The sequence below is a fragment of the Desmodus rotundus genome, chromosome 8, assembly GCF_022682495.2.
Source record: "Desmodus rotundus isolate HL8 chromosome 8, HLdesRot8A.1, whole genome shotgun sequence".
In the NCBI taxonomy this organism is placed as follows: Eukaryota; Metazoa; Chordata; class Mammalia; order Chiroptera; family Phyllostomidae; genus Desmodus; species Desmodus rotundus.
In genome coordinates, this window is record NC_071394.1 from 52,894,214 (window position 1) to 52,913,237 (window position 19,024).

Genomic DNA, 19,024 nt, shown 5'->3' on the forward strand with positions numbered 1-19,024 from the left:
CTCTTGACCCAGCAATTCCACTGCTGGGATTATACCCTAAGAACCCTGAAACATCAATCCAAAAGAACCTATGCACCCCAATGTTCATAGCAGCACAATTTACAATAGCCAAGTGCCGGAAGCAAGCTAAGTGCCCATCAGTAAATGAGTGGATCAAAAAACTATGGTACATTTACACAATGGAATATTATGACGCAGAGAAAGAAGGAGCTCCTATCCTCTGTGACAGCATGGATGGAACTGGAGAGCCTTATGCTAAGTGAAGTAAGTCAGGCGATGAGGGACAAATACCATATGATCTCACCTTTAACTGGAACCTAATCAACAAAAGAAACAGGCAAGCAAAATATAACCAGAGACATTGAAATTAAGAGAAATCTGACAGTAATGAGGGGATGTGGGAGGGGATAATAGGGGGAAAAGGGGAACGGGTTTTGAGGAACAAGTATAAAGGACACATGGACAAAACAAAGGGGGGGGTGGGATCAGGGGAGGGAGGGAGGAATGGCTGGGGTTAGGGGGAAAATGCAGACAACTGTACTTGAAAAACAATTAAAAAAATTTTAAAAAGAGTTGAATAAACATTACAGCCAATAAGTAAATAAATAAATAAAATGGAATTCACTATATTATACTTTCTTTAATGAATTTTAAGTAGTTACCGTACTGAACTTTCATGAATGTAGTATTTATTAAAGCTTTTTTTCTCTATTAAAATAATGCCAGATAAAGTAGTATTATTTCATCTATCATTTATTCAGTAGAAAGTTTTACACACTACAAAATAGAGTAGTAAAAGTTAACCTAGAACCTAATCCTTTTCAACCATCCATTTCTGATCTTATGACAGCCATGAGAACAAGCTGCTAGAAGTAATTACCTTGAAAGCTGTTAGGAGAAAAGAAGGGCTCTGGTCTTTTATTACCTCACTCAGAATGATATGCACTGGCTAAAAGTCATCTCATGCTGCAAACACCTCAAGCATAAGGATGACTGCTATTAGAATGTCTAGCACAAATACCATGATCTAGATTGCTATCTTCAAAAGACTAATATACTGCCCTGACCAGGTGGCTTCAGTTGGTTGGAGCATTGTTCCATAGACCAAAAGGTCACCGTTCAGTTCCTGGTCAGGGCACATACTTAGGCTTTGAGTTTGATCCCCAGTTGGGGCAGGTATGGGAGGCTACCATTTGATGTTCGTCTCTCCGTCTCTCAAAAAAAAAAAAAAAAGAAATCACTGAACAAGTCCTCAGGTGAAGATTAAAAAAAAAAAGACTGATATTTTATTATCTGAATATACAGAGTAAAGTCTTGGTACTGAAGAAATATCACTTTAAGAGAATAATATCTGCTGTATGTAAATTGGCAGAGTCTTTTTACTGAAAATGCTAAAAAAATGAAAACACACATTTCACTTCAAAAATCAAACCCAGGTTAGAAAATTCTATGGAGCCAAATGACAGTGCAGACAAGCAGAACACACAGCACTGCTCACAGGAAGTTCAGAGTAAGCGAACAGTTTTTCCAGTTACTGTCAAGAAGTCATCATCAGCCAAGGCACGCAATGCTTCTTCAAACATATCTTTGGTAATTGCCTTTAAGTAAAAGGAAAGAAACAAGTATTTTACATATCAAATACTCCCTTGTCTGTCATAGAGACACAATAATTTCAGTGTTAAAAAACTATCAGTCTCTCTTTTTTTGGTGATTATATACATTTATTATTTTCTAACTCAGGAGTGGCAAACATTTCCCATAAAGGGCCAGATGATAAATACCACAGTCTTGGTATCTGTTGTAACTACTCAGCTCTGCCCCTGTGTGACAATACAGTTATGAATAATACATAAGGGGCATTACGATACTAGGCAAAGGGTTGGTTTACTAACCAGCTGTGCTTTATTTATTCACAAAAGGGCACCTGAGTATTTCATCCCCAAAACAATTATAATAAGTTTGATAGTTATTAATCAAATTAGGATACATGATTGTAACACTATTTCCAATAGCAAAACCTGCAAATATCCTAAATGTCCAACAACTCATTAAGTAAATGATGAAATATGCATGCAAAAGAATGTTACCAACCATTATGATTAATTTCATGAAATGTATTTACCTTCACAGATGATGTCAGTAATATTAACTTGTTAATTAAAAAAGAAACAGCAAGTTACAAAACAATAGAAAAATAACTATGTTCATTTTTTAAAGAAAAGACTATGTGTGAACATCTACACATAGAAAAGTTATAAAAGGAAGATAACAAATTTTAATTGTAGTTATTTCTTAATGATGGATTTATGGGTGATCTTTCTTCATTATCCTTATCAATGTTTACTAATTAATAAATGAAGGAAAAAAGAAAAAAAACTTAAAGCAGTATTCAGAGAAAAAACTATTACACACACAAGAAACCATATGAACACTTACTATATCAGACTGTCCACGAATATCTTCAAAAAGTTGCTGGTATTTTAGAGCTGGTGTTTTACCTTTAGATAAAATAAGTTTTTTCAGTGCTTCAGCTAACTCTTCTTTCCGTTTGCGAGATGTTGCACTCATCCCTGATTTAAAAGAAATCAATGAAAATATTTCTTCTATAAGGAAGTAAAATGTTTCAAATTTCTGCTAAGGTTAAGGGATAATGGCTGAGTGCCAAAAAAAAAAAATCCCTGAAATTATATATTAAATAATTTTCATGTCCTTTTATGTTTAATGCAAATAACAAACCTGTAGTAAGAATAGATATGTCCACAATGCCAGTGCGGGGGTCAGTGGCAGATTGCTTTAGGGCCTCCCGATGCAAACGCTTCGCCTCTTCAACATCGATTGCTTCAACTTTGTTTGAAAACCGTACTTTAGCATGGGCTTCTGCTAAGCGAATCAAAGATTCCAGCTGTCGAGGGTATGCAGAAACCATTCCTCGGCTACTGCCAATCTTTCTCATGTCTACATAAGCCTAATGTAGATAGGAAAAAAACCCACAGTTCCTTGTTAACAGTTACTTTAGTTTCATGGTTAAACCCTGAACATTTAGGATTCCATTAAATAAATGAAACTTCTGCCTGGCTGCCATGTGCAGGTACTGAGGGGAATTAAAAGTGAGATTAAGCTTTGTGCCTCAAAGCCAAGAAGGTGGTGTCTGAATGCAGCTTTAAAGAATGAGAACGAAAATGGACAGCGAAGATGCGTGAAGCCCAGTACTCAGAGGACTCATGTGCTGGGGTAAGGGGCCGGCTGCAATCAGAGGAGAGGACAATAAGGTTGCCCATCTGAAAAAGTTCCTCAGGCACTGACTCTGATTTATACCCCAATTGAGGATCCATTTGATAAGGCACACAAAGGATTATTGGGATGTCACACAGGTAAGTTATATTAAATTTATATATAGATGACATAATTTTGTTTCTTATTGAGCAACCCTCAAGAATGATACAAATGGAAAATTACATATCATCCGCAACTTCCATTAGAGCATTTTGGGGAGCTTCATTAGGATGCAAAGCCCATCAGAATCTTATCACAATGTTTTAATAACCTACTATGCGTCATCATGCACAGCTGCCCACATTAAGTGGATACTGAAAAGTCAACATACAATACTTCAATTTTTTAGAAACAAGAAAATGGAAGGTCAGAAAAATTGGATGACTTGTTCAGACTTACTAAGTAGCACTACCTATTAGTTGAGCTCCAATATTCCAACTGTAAATTCAGCATACTTAGTATTTAAGTGTAAAAAGTGTATGTACAACCTATATAAATGAATCATTTCCCCCATTTTACAGTTGGAAAAGTCATTTTGCAACAGAGGAGAAGAAATAGTTATAGATAATAGTATACTTTTCTTAATAAAATAATTACTCCTCTAAGGGGACATAGGCTTTTGGCTAGTTGGCTCAACAAGACATTTTTTCAGGCTTTAAACATGGACATGTGTTACCTCTATGAGAGCCTGGCTAGCTTCCTGGCTCAGCCGAGGCATGATCATGCTGTGAGCATAAGCGATGTAGTCCTTTAGCACTGCCATGTCCATGAACTCCTCCTCTACTTGCTCCTCACTCTGGTAGTAAAGGGCAACAAGGTGGTGAGCCAGACGCCTGTCATAGGCTTCATCCTGAGGGTCCAGCATTAGGAAGATCAAATCAAACCTGAGAAAATATTATAAAAATAATGTTTACCAACACATCTATAAGCTGAAGTTAAAAACTGCTCTTAGAGCTCTGGCCAGGTAGCTCAGTTGGCTAGAATGTTGTCCTGATATACCAAGATTGCGGGTTCGATCCTTGGTAAGGGCACATACTAGTATCAACCAATGAATGCATTAATAAGTGGAATAACAAACCAGTGTTTTTCTTTCTCTTTCTAAATATAAATAAATAAATAGAATAGAATAGAATAAATAAAATTTGCTCTTGGGTCACCCAGGCATATATATAGTGAACATGCATTGGGTCAGGGCTGCTGGGGATTCTTCCCAAGTATCTTATGTCCAGGTTGTCTACAGAGCCTTCAGATAAATCCAATTCACCCTGCCCTGTCCCCAGCAGGTGACTGTTCTCCTAGCCCTTAGATCTGCCTAGAAAATAGCTAGTCATCAAATAGCTGAGTCAAAGAATTAAGATTTCCCTGAGGCAAATGTTACTATAATTTTGAAGACTGGAAGATATGAATGAAAATACATGCAAATATTTTGGGAAAGAACAACTATTTGGTTAAAAAAGTAAATTAAAAATGAAAATAACAACAAAAAAAAACCCTAAAATAACTTTATGATATGCATCAATACTTGGAATATTGGGTTGAGCAAAGTATGGATTATATGGTTCTGCTTTAAAAGCTGACAAATTTAACTTTTCAGAACCTTATCTATCCATGTGAAGCTATTCTCTGCAGAACAGAGGGTAGTGCTTGATTCTCACTAGTGGCTTTAAGACAGGTAAGAGTAGTGAGTGAGGAGCTTCTAAAATAGATGTCAGGGTGAAGTGCCCTATTTGCTTCAAAACACAAATGTCTTTTAAGGTACTACCCATAGCTGAGTAGAGGAACACACACTCCTTTTCATGAAAACCCTTGAGCAACCAAATTGGAAAACTTTTGCATTAAAGAGTTTGTGATGTTAGCAGTTGCTGAAATTAGTATTTCCTTTTCTCAATCTCACCTTGAAAACTCTACATATAAGCATAGAAAAAAATCTGTTATATAAAAATGTTTTCATACCTTGATAATAATGTGTGTGGTAGCTGGATATTTTCAATGGTAGTTTTTTTAGGATTCCACTGAGACTCAATAGGATTTGCTGCTGCCAGGATAGAGGTGCGTGCATTAAGCTGACAAATAATCCCAGCCTATCAGAGAAAACACTGCAGTTAGAAGTCTCACCATGATGGCAGGAACTGTGTGAAACACCTTTACCTGGCATGGCTTTTGCCATGTCTGCAACGTCACCTAGAGCCATATCACCTTATAAAGGTGACTTTAGCAGTTTCACTTGGGACAATACCCTGTCCTTGGATTCATGTAAAGGACTGAGTTTTAGGTAAATGTATATGCTATAACTGCATCTTTCTTAGAAATTAAACCCCTTGCATGAGATTTAGGACAAAATCATTACTGGTTAGTACAGCAAAAATAAATAAAAGACCCTGTAGAAAATACTCAGATTTGGCTGAAATCTAATAGTGAAAGTATTTACCAGTTTCCCAAAGTTTAGAACAAAGGTAACACTGCACAGTTCCACAGATGTTTTATTTCAAGTGTCCACACACTTTAAACATGTCCATGTTTATGGATGGAGAATGTGACATACCTTTGCAATAGAAAGAGTCTGCTGTTCCATGACTTCATGCAGTACCGATCTTGTACTTTCATTCATCTTGTCAAACTCATCAATACAGCAGATACCATTGTCACTGAGGACAAGGGCACCAGTCTGCAGGACAAGCTGCCTTGTCTCAGGGTCTTTCATTACATACGCAGTGAGACCGACCGCACTGGAGCCCTTTCCAGATGTGTACTGGCCCCTGGGGACCAGGTTGTACACATACTGCAACAGCTGGGACTTGCTGGTCCCAGGGTCACCGCATAGCAAAATGTTGATCTCTGCACGAAACTTGCCCCTTCCTGTGTGACTAAAATCCTTTCTTGTTCCACCAAAGAGCTGAAGCAAGATTCCCTAAACAAAGAAACATGTCTAAACATTCATTTACTGTAGAGGAACTGAGATATAGTTTAAGTGTTAGACGTACTTTTCTACTCTATGAATTACAATTAAGAAATTTAAATAAAAGTATAAAGATGCATGACACTGCTTTAAGTTATCACTAACCTATTTGCACATAAGCACACACCATCATGCCAGAACAGTGGCCATGTAAATCCCTCTTCTGGCTCTGTGTGCCTCTTCTTATAGTAGCAACATGTGAGTTTGGTATAAAGAAATGGACAACAATGCTGTGATTCTCCTCAACCTATAGCCAAGTCAGGTTGTGAGCTCCTTGCTCTGCCAAACAGGCAGCAGCTCTTATCCTTTATGGTGGGGGTGTGGGGGTACGAAAGGATGGATGGATGTTTACATTATTTGATCCCAAAGAACTATAAACCCCAACCATAAGTTAAAAATCCACTGTTACCTTCTTTATATCTTCATGTTCATAAATGCTTGGTGCCAAGGCTGAAGCAAGTCGCTCATAAATGTCTGGTTTTCTGGAAAGTTCCTTAAGCAATTCTACACGCTTCTCTGAAAAAAGTTTCTGCTCTGTTTCTTCATCAAGGCCATGCAGACGTTTTGCATCAGTTTTTCGATAATGAATGACATCAATGTGTGTTTTGTAGACAGACTTCACATTACTCACTCTTGGATTGACTCGAATAGGCACGGCTCGATAGATGCCTGGGGGCAAAACCATGAGACATATTTTTACTTTCCATTAATGGGCTCAGTAAAGCAGCACAGACAACAGGCAGCACTGAGAACTGACAGCTGGCACTGGAGGAGAGGTGAGCTTCCAAGCACATTGCTTCCATGGACCTCCCAGTGGTAAAGCTCTGTGCTCAAGGTGACAGGAACAAGTTGGAAAGAACACAGGTGTCTGAAAAAACGCAGACCTAAAAATGTGTTCATCAGTGCCTACCTGTCAGTTCTGTGACCTTGGGCACCTATATGAGGATAACCACGCTGTATATAATCATTCTGAGGTTTAAATGGAATCTTAGCTTTTAGAACAATGCTTGGCTCATGACTGTGTTCAATAAATAGTTCAAAAACAGTATTTTCATCTCCCTTAAGCTGAGTGTACAGAATCTTAGCAGTTATTTGACCGGAACAAAATACTACCAAAATCCTGCATTAGAAACTTGGAAAGAAAGTAAGTCCTAAAACCTCAAGTCTTTTAAAATCACTCACAAATATTTCATACACAGTAAGACAATCTACTGAGTCAAATGTGAAGAAATGATATAGGAAAAATGACTATTTTGTTCATAATGAAATATTTCTAAGTGAATAGCCATGCCCTGCTTTCTAAAGAATACAACTTAAGAACACTAAAGCAGTAGATGAACAATCAACCCTTCAACCATACTAACTCACCCATTCTCTAAGAACAAAAGTTTCCTAAATTGGTGTGTGCAATGTTTACCTTTTTTAATCCACTGAGCTACATGAGCCAGGGCTACCTTTTTTAAATTTCAAACTAGAACCGTTGAGCCCTGGACCACTCAGTTTCTTGCTGTTTTTTGAAGAGAAAATAACTCACGGCTTTTATAACCTGCTGCCATAGATCACCTGTCCCTTGTCTATTTACCAGGTCAATAATTCTTTTTAAAACATAAAAATCATTTTACATGTAAACAGTCTTAGAATACACACTATTCTTCAAGTCAAGACAGAGTAGGAATGGATGACTATGTTTATTATGTTTAAAGCAGCTTAGTTATCTTTATTGATGCCTATGATGATTCATTTTCACAGAACAGCACTGATAATACTCATTTTACATGTAAACAGCATTTTTCACAACCCCTTCCTCCCAAATACTTTCATGTGTATCATCACATTAATTCCAATATCCCATTTAAAATATTGGATTAAATACTTTATTGAGTATTTAATAAACTTTCATTAATATAAAAGTATATATTAATAAAATATAATATCAAGGGTTTCAGAGCAGTAGGGTGGCAGAACTAGGATAGCCTATCTCTTTCACTAAAGATGACACATTCTTTCAAATTTTTAACTACTATACATACCTTTATAACTTAAGATCGCTAGTGACAACTGCTGAACTTCATACTGGGGAAGACATAGGATAAGAAGCCTGACTCACTGAATGGAAGAGACGGATATCCCCAGGAGCCTTGTGTACTCCTTAGACACAACTCCCACACTGCCTCCTAAATAAAGAACTATGCCTGCCACAAACACAAACAACTACCCCCAACCCCTGTGGGAAACTAAGTGCCCACACTGCTGTGAAGCACAAAATGAAACCCTGGCATATTCATGCGCTGCAGTGGAAGGAGGACTCTGTTGGTAGTAACACAGCATGAGTCCTAGTGTCACAAATTACTATAAAATCTTAAGCTACCGCAATCTACACTTCTCTGAATCTCAGCCTCCTCATCTTTAAAAATACCATTATGTAACTCCCAACATGGAGGCAGGGTGCTCTGACCCATCCTATCCTATAATACATTTTAACCCTTAGCTGTGCATTTGGGAAGTAGAAAATTATTTAAAATTTCAGACTTGGTGAGCACTACTTCCTGGAGCTGCTGGCATAGCTCAAAGTTGCCAATACCAAACTTGTCTTCTCAACATACCAACACTATCAAATCAAGATAAACACATGGCTCTAGGATACTGTAATGGCAAGAAGCAAATGCCCTGACCAGCGTGGCTTAGTTGGTTGGGAGTTCTCCCACAGAGCCAAAGGCCACCAGCTTGATTCCCAGCCAGAGTGCATGCCTAGGTTGTGGGTTTGGTCCCCCGTGGGGCACATACGAGAGGCAACCACTCAATGTTTCTCTCTGACTCTTCCACTTTCTCTAAAAAAAATAATAAAGTTAAATCTTTTAAAAAAAGAAGCAAGTGACTGCATGAACAATGCATTGAAACATTCTGTCCTGCTAGGTTAAGAAGAATGTGACTGGCCTTGGCCGGGTGCCTCAGTTAGTTGGAATGCCAACCCATACATCGAAAGGCTGCAGGTTTGATCCCCGGTCAGGGCACACACCTAGGGTACTGGTTCGATCTCTAGTTGTGGTGCATACTGGAGGCAACCAATCGATGTTTCTCTCTTTCTCTCTTCCTCTCTCCCTAAAATCAATAATCATGGCGTCCCTAAAATCAATAATCATGGCGTCAAGTGAGGATTTAAAAAAAAAGGTGACTAAAACACTACACCATATCTTCTCAAGACCTGAGTGACAGCTGGAGGAGGCAGGACCAAGCCCCATGCCAAAGAATTCATGACAAAGTCAAAGGACTGACTAAAAACTAACATTAAAAGCAAGACAGACTTATCCCATTAATACAACCTACATCCTTACCTGTAACATTCACCCTGTCCCCAGGTTGAACCTTGTCAACAAGATCATTGTGAGCAAAAAGGATGACAGTGTGAGGTGTCTGGCCTGCAGGCATATCTTCAGGAGACTCTTGAAGTTTGACCTGAGAAAAAGCACAGTGAAAACGGAAGCTCAGAGAAGAAAGCATACCGGCAAAAACCACAACTGTGTACCACTTAGAACCATTCCCGATGCCTAGCATCTTTACCTTTGAAAACACTGTTCTTTGTTTTAACCTCTAGATAGCTAAGTTTTTCTTTTTTTTAAAGCTTATAATATGACATGAACACACTTTTTGTGAAGATGTTATATTTATTTAAACATTCCCCTACTTGGGGGAAGAGGAGGTGGCAATTTAAGTATTTTTTGCCATTTTAAGGCTATAGTGGCTATCTCTTTGCATAAATGTTTGTGTACATTTCTAGTTATTTTTTTAGAAGTTACTTTTAGCAGATTTCATGGGTGGAAAGCAAACACTTTTTAAGTTCAGGATTAAGCATATCTGTGCATCTCTCCTAGTTACTACATGCACCTCACAAATACTTGCCAGTTTACCTAATTATATCCACTCATCTAACAGCCTCTGTTAAGCACTGTTCTAGGTGCTGGGGACTCTGTAGTGAATGAAATCTCTTCCCTTGGAGTGGAGAGGGCATAGACAGTATACAAACACACAAGTAAGCATGTAAAAACTCTGACAGTAACAAATGCAAGAGACAGAAGAAAGAGTAAGAAGTACAGGCAGTGGGGATGAAGGAGATGCTTTACATAAAGCAAGGCTACGAAGGCCCTTCACAAGTTAGCTGACCTCTGGGCAGAGGTCTAAGAATGTTAGGGAAGAAGCATGTGTTCACAATATAAAGAGCAGTTAAATTCCAAGGTCCCAGGGCAGGGTTGAGTTTGGCTAATGATCTAGGAATATGGAAATAGTTGTGACAATGTCATCAGCAAGGTCTGTGGGTACAAAGGTGTGGTGTGGATAATGATGGGCCATATACTCTTGGAGACTAAGACATTGGGTTTGGTTTTATTCTAAGTTTGTTGGGGAGTCTTTGGAGCCCTCTAAGAATACATTAAAGCTCTTTGGGATTAACGGTTCCACCTTCATATCTCCAGGAGTTGAGGTACATTTGCTGTAATAATTTGTATCAATATTAGATGAAAATTTACATTTTAATTTAATTTGCAGTTTTTTGGTTATTAATTATTTTTCACAATTGCTAATATTTTTTCTTATTGACTCCCAACAAGGGAAATTGCCTTTTGTAGTATTTTGAACACATTCTCTCTATTTAACATCAAAATTGTTTAAACACTGTAACAAAATAAAACTTAAGTCCTTGTTCTGGTGCATACTTTTACACTGTTACAATCATAGTAAATAATTTTCCTGCCTTTCCCCACTTGTCATTTTAATATTCATCTTAAGAATTTCATGATCAAAGAGGAAAAAGGTCAGACTTCCTATACAATAAAATCAGTGTGAAAAACTTCAGGAAAATTCCTCAAATCATTCTTTACCAGTGAAACAGTTGCAAAATGACAGAATTGAACCAAATAATTTTTACGGATCTTAAAATGTCTTATGTACTTATCTGAAATACTAAAAAAAATTATATTAAATATTTCCCATTAAAACACCTCAAGTTAAATTTGATTTAATAAATCAAAGAGGCTAACTCGATCTGTTAACTTAATACCATTAAGCTTAAGATATGTATAGTGGGAGAATGCATTCTATTTCTTTTTATGAAGTATTTTAGGCCATGAGAATGCGAAGTATGTAATAATGAACTGGTGCTCACTGGCAACAAAACAGGGACCCTGCCGTCCCAAAGTAGAAGCCTTAAGTGTGCTCCATGTATCCAACTGCCCACAACCCTATAACAAAACCTACACTGTCAGAGAAGGAATGAAGTATCTGAATACCATTTAGAAAGCAAGGTTTTGCGCCCGATTTGGGAAGCTAAGCAGGGTCGGGCCTGGTTAGTACTTGGATAGGAGGAAGCAAAGTTTTAAGGCTTCATGAGTGGACAAATTATAGTTGGCTTTTTATGGATCCAGGTTGAGACAAAACAAAGGCAAAACATGCCAAAGGGGAGTCCAACCAGAACACCCAGGAAGGCCACACACCATCTGCTTGTCGGAGAACACAGAGCGGTTGTGGATCAATGCCATGCTGTGGGTGGTGTGGCAGCGCTCACACGCGCAGGGCTCTGCGATGCGGCCGCGGTCAATCTCCACCTGGGCTGTATGGGCGCACACCTGGCACTGAAAGAAGGCCTCCTGCATCTCTGGAATCAGCTGCGATGTCCTGATCACCATCCCACTGATGGTGATGAGTTGGTCAATGTCTGTAAAGAGGAGAGAAAGGACAGCTTGTCCATTAGCCACTGCCCTTGGCTCAGTCACATGTGGTATCTCCCTGAGCTGGATTCCTGCCAAGGCAGATCTGGGTCTGCTGTCAAGCCCAGGAGAACCATACCTGGAGGTACAGAGATACATGGTGATGGCTGGAGTCACAGGTAGGCATTGTGGCCAGAGCGCACACATCTCACTGGGTATGTTCAGGTCTGTCCTAGAGTGCTTTTCCTGTGTCCAGTCTGCCTCTCTCTCAACCCCAATGAACCTCTTGCCCTTCCTTCCACAGGGCCCCCTATCCAATAAGCATCCCACCAACGTTTTTCTTAGCTGTCTCCTGTCTGGTTCCACGTTCCAGTTTCATACTATAATCTTGATGCTTTTGCCTATTTTGTCCCATGGCCTTCTACCTTACTCAGTGTGTCACACACAAGTTCTGCTGTCTCAGTGTATGTGAAAAAGCATGCGTTCTGGAGCCACATGGAGCGGACTAATTAAGTATCTATATGACAGTGGAGACACCCTTGGCCTCTCTGTGTTTCATCTAGGGAATGGGAGTAATGACAATATCTACCTCAGAGAATTGTTGAGGATTAAGAGTCAGCATACATAATATAAGCCTATTAAGAATTGTGCCTGACAGAGAATTATATAAATTATATAATTTAGCTAATCTTCACTATATGAGAAAGGTCCTCTATAGACTATTTTGCACTCTTGCTTTATCATTTGGACTTTCCCTGACATAATTTCCCCCCAACTAATTCCCATTGCTGGTTCTAAATGAGTTACACTGTTATTTATAGTCTAAAACACATGCCCCAGTTAGCTACGGCTGGCCTTGTAGAACTTCCCATCCCTTAAGGACTTACTGCTGATTCACAAGGTCTTCCTTTTGATCCTGTCTTCCTTCCATCTACTTGTAAATCTTTGCTTCTCTCTTCACAAACCTTTCTTTTACTTTAACATATCACTTTTATAGTAAGTTACAAACATAAATGTAAAAGCTAAATACTTTCAAAATCAGTTAAGTACCTGGCAATTTGCAATCTCTAATCTTAACCTGGAATGGTGTAACAATGCTCTGTCTCTGAAAATGTAAATGCAGCACGCTTGCCCAACAGCTCTACCTCCTCCAGGCCCCCACCAGAAATCCCTATCACAGATTTGATGTAAGGAGGCAATTTCATAAAATGGAAAAAAAAAATTACAGTTCTTCAATAAATAATGAAGTCCAACACTTGCTCATGTTGATTAGCTATCTTAATTTTCTTTTACTGAAATTTTTGTCTTAAACACTTAACCTAAAGCAGTGTTCATTAATTCTCAATAGCTTTTATACCTCAATCTTCATCCATGGCAAATACGCTTGTCCTATTTTTTTACTTCTATGGCCACTGTCTAGCTTAGGAACCTGCTGCCCCATATTTGAACTACTGTTAGTCTCCTTACTGAACTTCAAAATACTTTACATGCTAGACCTACCACAAACTTCTCAAGAGTGGCAAATCTTTCTCCTCAATGGCTCCCTATTGACTTTGGAATAAAAATCTTAACTTGAAATACAGAGCTCTTTAGGACCTAAGCTTTCCAGCCTCCACACAAACAACCTGCTTCAGCATCACTTGTTGTCCACATGTAGTTGTTTTGCTTCTTTGTTTCTGGCTATATAGCTTCTTTCTGCTGTCTAGAGAATTTCTTCATGTCTGCTTCCCCACTCCTTACCATACTCCCAATTTCTATTTCACCACAATTTCTTCCCATTTGGGCTCGGCGGTCTCCTTCTCTCACTGGGCTGAGACATCTCCTGCACTATTCTTCAATTATTCTATTTCTTCTTTTATTTACTTTCCCATCTAGATTTATTTCTTAAGCACTAGGGTAGGATCATATTTGTACTTGTTTTCTATAGTGATTGTGAGAAAGTATAAAATTATAACATTTGGATAGTTCACCTTAAGATGGAGAATAATTACAAAATCTTTTATAATAAAGGTATGGTGGGGCCATAATTGCATAGGATAACTAAATCTACTATCATTTTGTCAACTGGTAATCTATCACCATCAATTCTTTTAAAGTTCCTTGATAAAATAAGGTTTTGTTTATTTTCATGTAAAGTACTTCCCTGCTATTAAAAATATTACCTTCTGGATTCAGGTTTCTCATATTCTTAGTCTTCAGTGCATTGAATGGTCTTACTTGAATCTGATGTTCTAAAATTGAGTCAGGGTAACGGTCAAAAAAGATCTCATTGACAGCCATGTCAAAAGTTGGAATGACCTCCTACAGAAAATGAGTGAGATGTCAAGCTGTGTTTGTATTCCCACCTTAGGGTTAAATATAAAGCATTTCATATTAGTAAAGTGTAAAAGCAAAAACACATGGCTTAGTCCAAAAGCATTACCCTACATAGTTAGTTACACATATATCATTTATAAATCTTGGGCACACTCAACTCACTCAACTATCTTACATCTGCATGCTGTCATTGGGGTTAAATGTGATTACATATGAAAGTATCTCCAGTATGTACTGTCATATTTTAGGCTTTTAATCAATAATAAAATGAATTTTGAGCACATACTTTCATGTCTTACTTTTTCTCCACAGTAAAATGATAGCAATACATTGAATCATAATTATTTTATTCAAATTTGCTAATACTTATTCCCCATTCTGCAGATGAGAAAACAGCTTTTGGGGGAGAGGGCAATAAGTAACTTGATTTAGGTTATGTATCTATTAAGCAGGAAAAAAAAATAAGATTTAAAACGAAGTCTTCATATGTATACACACACACACACACATATTATGTACACATACATATCCAGTACACTGCCAATTAAACTACAATGTCACTGACAGTAATACACATCCCAATTTCAGAAATGTTATTGTGAAAAACTACTTATCTTAAAGGAGATTAAACATGACTTTCTAGAAAGGTTCTTTTTATGAGAGGAACATTCTCTGTTACCACAAAGAAATTCTGCTATTCAGAAACTCTTAAGATATTCTAGATGTCTACTGTAATTAATCAAAGTCAAAGCCAAATTCTTACCTGTGGGTAGCAGATGAGCTGTCTGTATAGATTTTTGTCAAATGATTTTATGTGTTCACAGTTTACATTTAAAAATGGCTCCCCAATAACATTAATCTATAAGATCAAATGAACAAGTTACAGTCTAATTATTTTGAAACACATGATTTGAATTTGTAAGTAAAAATGTAATTACCTCCCCAAGGCGTTGCATGTAAAGAGGTTCACTAATATCTATACCAACATTTTCTTCTTCTTTAGCCAGAGGGTCAATAAAATGCTGAAGAAATCTCTTGAGGTGGAAAGAGAAATATTAAGCTTAATGCATTTAAAAATAAGCAAATATTCAAAATACAAAGTTATGAATGAGTCAGTCACTATTTGAAGACAGTATGTCCCTATTAAAAACTAGAAAAACATCAACAATTCTAGGCCACCTAAAAATCTACCCCTAAGTATCATGGCTACTTAGATACAGATTACCAACACTTTCTCCCAGCATTTTCAGTCCTAAGAGTATGAATTTGAACACATACAGCTCACCTGAAAATTTTCTTTGCATGTTGCGACATTTACATCTGTTCCCCAAATCACAAGTTTTTGGCCTAGAGACTGCTCACTTGCTACTGTATCTTCTGCTGCTGGCTACAAAGAAAAATATGATAGAACCATGTTAATGAACCATTTTATGTTCCCAAAATAAATCTATCATAAGACTGTACTTGTGTACTCACCCCATCAGACTGCAAATCCACCTGCAGGCCCTTCCGTGCAGACCCCAGGTCAGGCCTCTGCCTCAGGGGTGTACCCCTAATGCCACTCCTTGGGGTTCCCTCTACCCGGGAGCTGGGAGTGCCATATGTCAGTGGTGAACTAACATCAAAGTCAAGGGGAATAGCTATAAAAACAAAACTTGAAAGTTTACAATGAAATTCTGGTAGTATATCAAACAGGAAAATATAGCATGTTATTTCGGTTGATACAAGTCATCCAAATGCAATTATCAAACTAAATGTTTATTGTAATCTCTGATGGTTAAGATTCTGAAGACTACTAAATGCCCTATAAAAAGCACCAACTTTCTTTCTCCGCTCACTAAGTTCTAAGATGTATTATCTCTGTACTCTTGGTGAACAATGAAGCACCGTTTGTATATCAGCCACAGTATAACTTAGACGTTCGGAAACACACCTGAAGAATGTATCTGAGGAGGGCTGGAAAATAATGTGTCCTGTGCAGCAGGGCTCTGCAGGTCAGCTCCTGGTGAGGTGGGCAATGGCTGCAACTCTCCTGTGGAGGTAGAATCCTCGCCTCTACGTCTCCTAGATGGAGATGACCTGGCATCCTCACTTCGAGCTTGTGACATACAAAACAGAAAAGATGGCCATCAATTCTCATGGTTGATCTTCCTGGAGCTGTCTTTCTCTTGGGACAGTTTGACTTATTACTGAACAAATAGAAACGAAACAAATGAGTATGGACATGTTCAACCAATCAACATCAGAAATGCTATAGAAAGGGTGGAAATGGGAGTCCAGCACTAAGTCTCTTCACACTATAACGAGTAGGGCAGGAGCAAACGCTGGTCGCCCGCAGGACAACTTATTCCCCGCCGGGACCTGGACTCAGCGTTCAGAGGCCTTACTCACAGGCCAAGGCTTCTCAGAGGTAGCAGGGGATGGCCAGAAGGCGGAGAAGGCAGAACCTGGGTATGGGGGGAGAGGGGGTACTTGTCAGGGCGGACTCGCTGGCCAGACTTACGCGTCTGAGCGGGCGTGGCTCTACCGCGACGGCTGCGACGGCTGCCTGGGGTAGAGGCCGGGGACGACATGATGCTCGAGGTACCGCTCTACTAACAGTATAGGATCGCGCCGCACCCACTTCCGGCTTCCTCCACTACGCTGCACACACACTGCTCTTCCCGTGGCGGGCGGTTACCCGAGAAAAGTCGCTGCTTCTCAAGCACGTACAGCGCTGGGCAGCACTTTCTGAAGCGCCCTCCTAGACTTCAGGAGCCTAGCCCAAGGTTTCGCGCCAGCAGCAGTGTCGTCACCGTCTTCGGTGGCAACCCACCAATCATAGCGGCACTCTCGCATGGCTCCGCCTATGGGAGGCTCCACTACGCACCGACAGGGGGGTCTCTGCGACCTTCTCTGGCGCTTCGCAGAAAGCCTACTCAGACTTCGCTCGGTACCCCCTTCCACTCAGATGGTCTGACCCAGTCCTGGACCGCAGTTTCGCGGGAAATCTGGGGAGTCCCATAGGACTCTCTTCTCTGCAGAGATCTTGACTGTAACGCTGGCCAAGGGAAGAATACTTCTTTATCACCTAAACATTTTTATTTCTAAAGACAGTCAAAATGCATTTTCACTCCTTACCAAGGGACAAACTGTAGATCTCGGTCGAAGACCCTAGCTTTTCTTTTTGTGCCTCTAGTAAGTCAACTCCAATTCACCGACTGCCCTCCCGGTCTATTTCCGGACGTCACACCGTTGGATTTCTGTTTCTCCCTAGCTTCAATGTATGGATGCTAAGTGTATTCTATGCAATACACTCACAACCCTGACATAAATCTTAGTTGACGTCTAAACGAGGTATTCCTACAAGGAGGAGCTTCCCGCTAAGGTTTCGCGGCCGCCGCGAGCCCCGCCCCCGTGCCCGGGAGCCCCGCCTCCGTGCTCGCGAAGTTTCCGGTCCGGGCTAGGTGGGCGCCCTCGCTTGGTGTAGGCTGGGCCTCATGGCTGACTCTAGGTCTGGTGTGCAGGGTTCCCTGCTGCAGCTGCAAGAGTTCTTGTCCACTGCGGACCGTTGCAGCGCTGCGGTGGCCAGTCATCAGCTGATTCGGGGCCTGGGTCAGGAGTGCGTGCTAAGCACCAGCCCCGCGGTGCTGGGTGGGTATCCTACCAGATCGGTCGCGCTGCGTCTGCGCGGAGGTGTGTGGCGTTTCCGGGCTGATGAGTGTGCTAGAGTTTCAGTGCAGCGTTTTTCCAAGTGTTTTGAAGTCCAGATACTTGATTTTGGGTCGTCACAATTTCTGTGGCTGTGTATAAAAAGTGATTTGTCATACTGCTTTTTTTTTTTTAAAAAAAACACCAGAGGACAGATACTGTAAAACAATTTGGTGAAAATGCCCCAAATTTTGTCAACCGTTGCTGTCCAAAATGGGGGGAAAGAACGAGAGGAAAGTATTTTCTTTTACCTTAATCTGGCCTAAACTCACCAGTTTCCAAACCGTTATAATTGCTGTTCCTACTTTTGAGAAGCATTGCAGAAATGTAACAAAAATCATGCTGTTCTTAAAACTTTTTAGCGATGCCTGGATGAGAACCTTTTCTCTTTAGTAGTAAAAGTTCCTCTTTTAGTACTTGTAAAATAGAGTGCTCGAAAACTACAATATTCCTTTTTTAAAAACAAAAAATATGCAGAACTTCTCGTGGTGCGCCCTGTTAATTAAAAGATAGGTGAGGTTTTCTTCCTAAGAGGTCGTTGCTGAATATAGTGGAGAAATAATGTGAACAACACCTGAAACAAGGTGGTCCATAGTACCTATATATTGTCAAAGATATATTAATGGGGAAAAACTTAAAGACTAACAGAATTATGTAAATGCTTTCTAGCCTCAGTGTTTCTAAATTAGAATTCTTTGTTGTACCTTTAGCAACTTGTTTATAATGCAGTTCCAAGTTTACTCTGAACATTCAATGTATGTCCTTTCACTTGAGAGATTGTACAGGAGTGTATTAGTTTTCTGTTGCTGCTGTTAAATTTGTGGTTTAAAATAACACAGGTTTGTTAATATTACAGATTTGTAATCAAAAGCCAACACAGTTCCTACCAAGTTAAAAACCAAGGTATCAGGCAGGCTTTTGGGGGATAATTCATTTTCTTTTTCATTTAGGTTTTTAGCAAAATTCAGGTCTTTGCAATTGTAGGACTGGGGTACGTTTTTTCTCCCTGGCATTCCTTGCTTCTAGAAGCCACCCATATTTTTTCTATCACAGGCCCCCATCCTCCCACTTCAAAGGGAGTAGTACATAGGGG

General features: G+C 39.5%; 2 protein-coding genes across 5 annotated transcripts in view; one reads left to right on the forward strand and one right to left on the reverse strand.

The window, feature by feature from the left end:
• Positions 1–716: 716 nt before the first annotated feature.
• Positions 717–17,545, reverse strand: MCM4 (minichromosome maintenance complex component 4). Its single transcript, XM_024578299.4, has 16 exons — positions 16,745–17,545; positions 16,175–16,339; positions 15,718–15,881; positions 15,527–15,628; positions 15,180–15,275; positions 15,005–15,100; positions 14,088–14,226; positions 11,713–11,933; positions 9,562–9,682; positions 6,639–6,898; positions 5,816–6,181; positions 5,227–5,354; positions 3,950–4,157; positions 2,737–2,965; positions 2,437–2,570; positions 717–1,598 (listed from the first exon to the last, which is right to left on the reverse strand). Exons 1-16 carry the CDS (start codon positions 16,812–16,814, stop codon positions 1,506–1,508), a joined length of 2,592 nt encoding a protein of 863 aa, XP_024434067.1. The 5' UTR covers positions 16,815–17,545; the 3' UTR covers positions 717–1,505.
• Positions 17,546–17,642: 97 nt separating this feature from the next.
• Positions 17,643–19,024, forward strand: part of PRKDC (protein kinase, DNA-activated, catalytic subunit) — a 202,964-nt gene continuing 201,582 nt past the window's right edge. The window contains exon 1 of one of the 4 annotated variants that reach the window (XM_053929460.1): positions 17,643–17,874. In XM_053929460.1, the coding sequence (XP_053785435.1) occupies positions 17,721–17,874 (154 nt within the window). In that variant the 5' untranslated portion in view covers positions 17,643–17,720. Of the gene's footprint in view, positions 17,879–19,024 lie in introns of all 4 variants that reach the window. The other 3 variants (XM_024578234.4, XM_045186077.2, XM_045186078.2) reach the window with 3 other exon arrangements.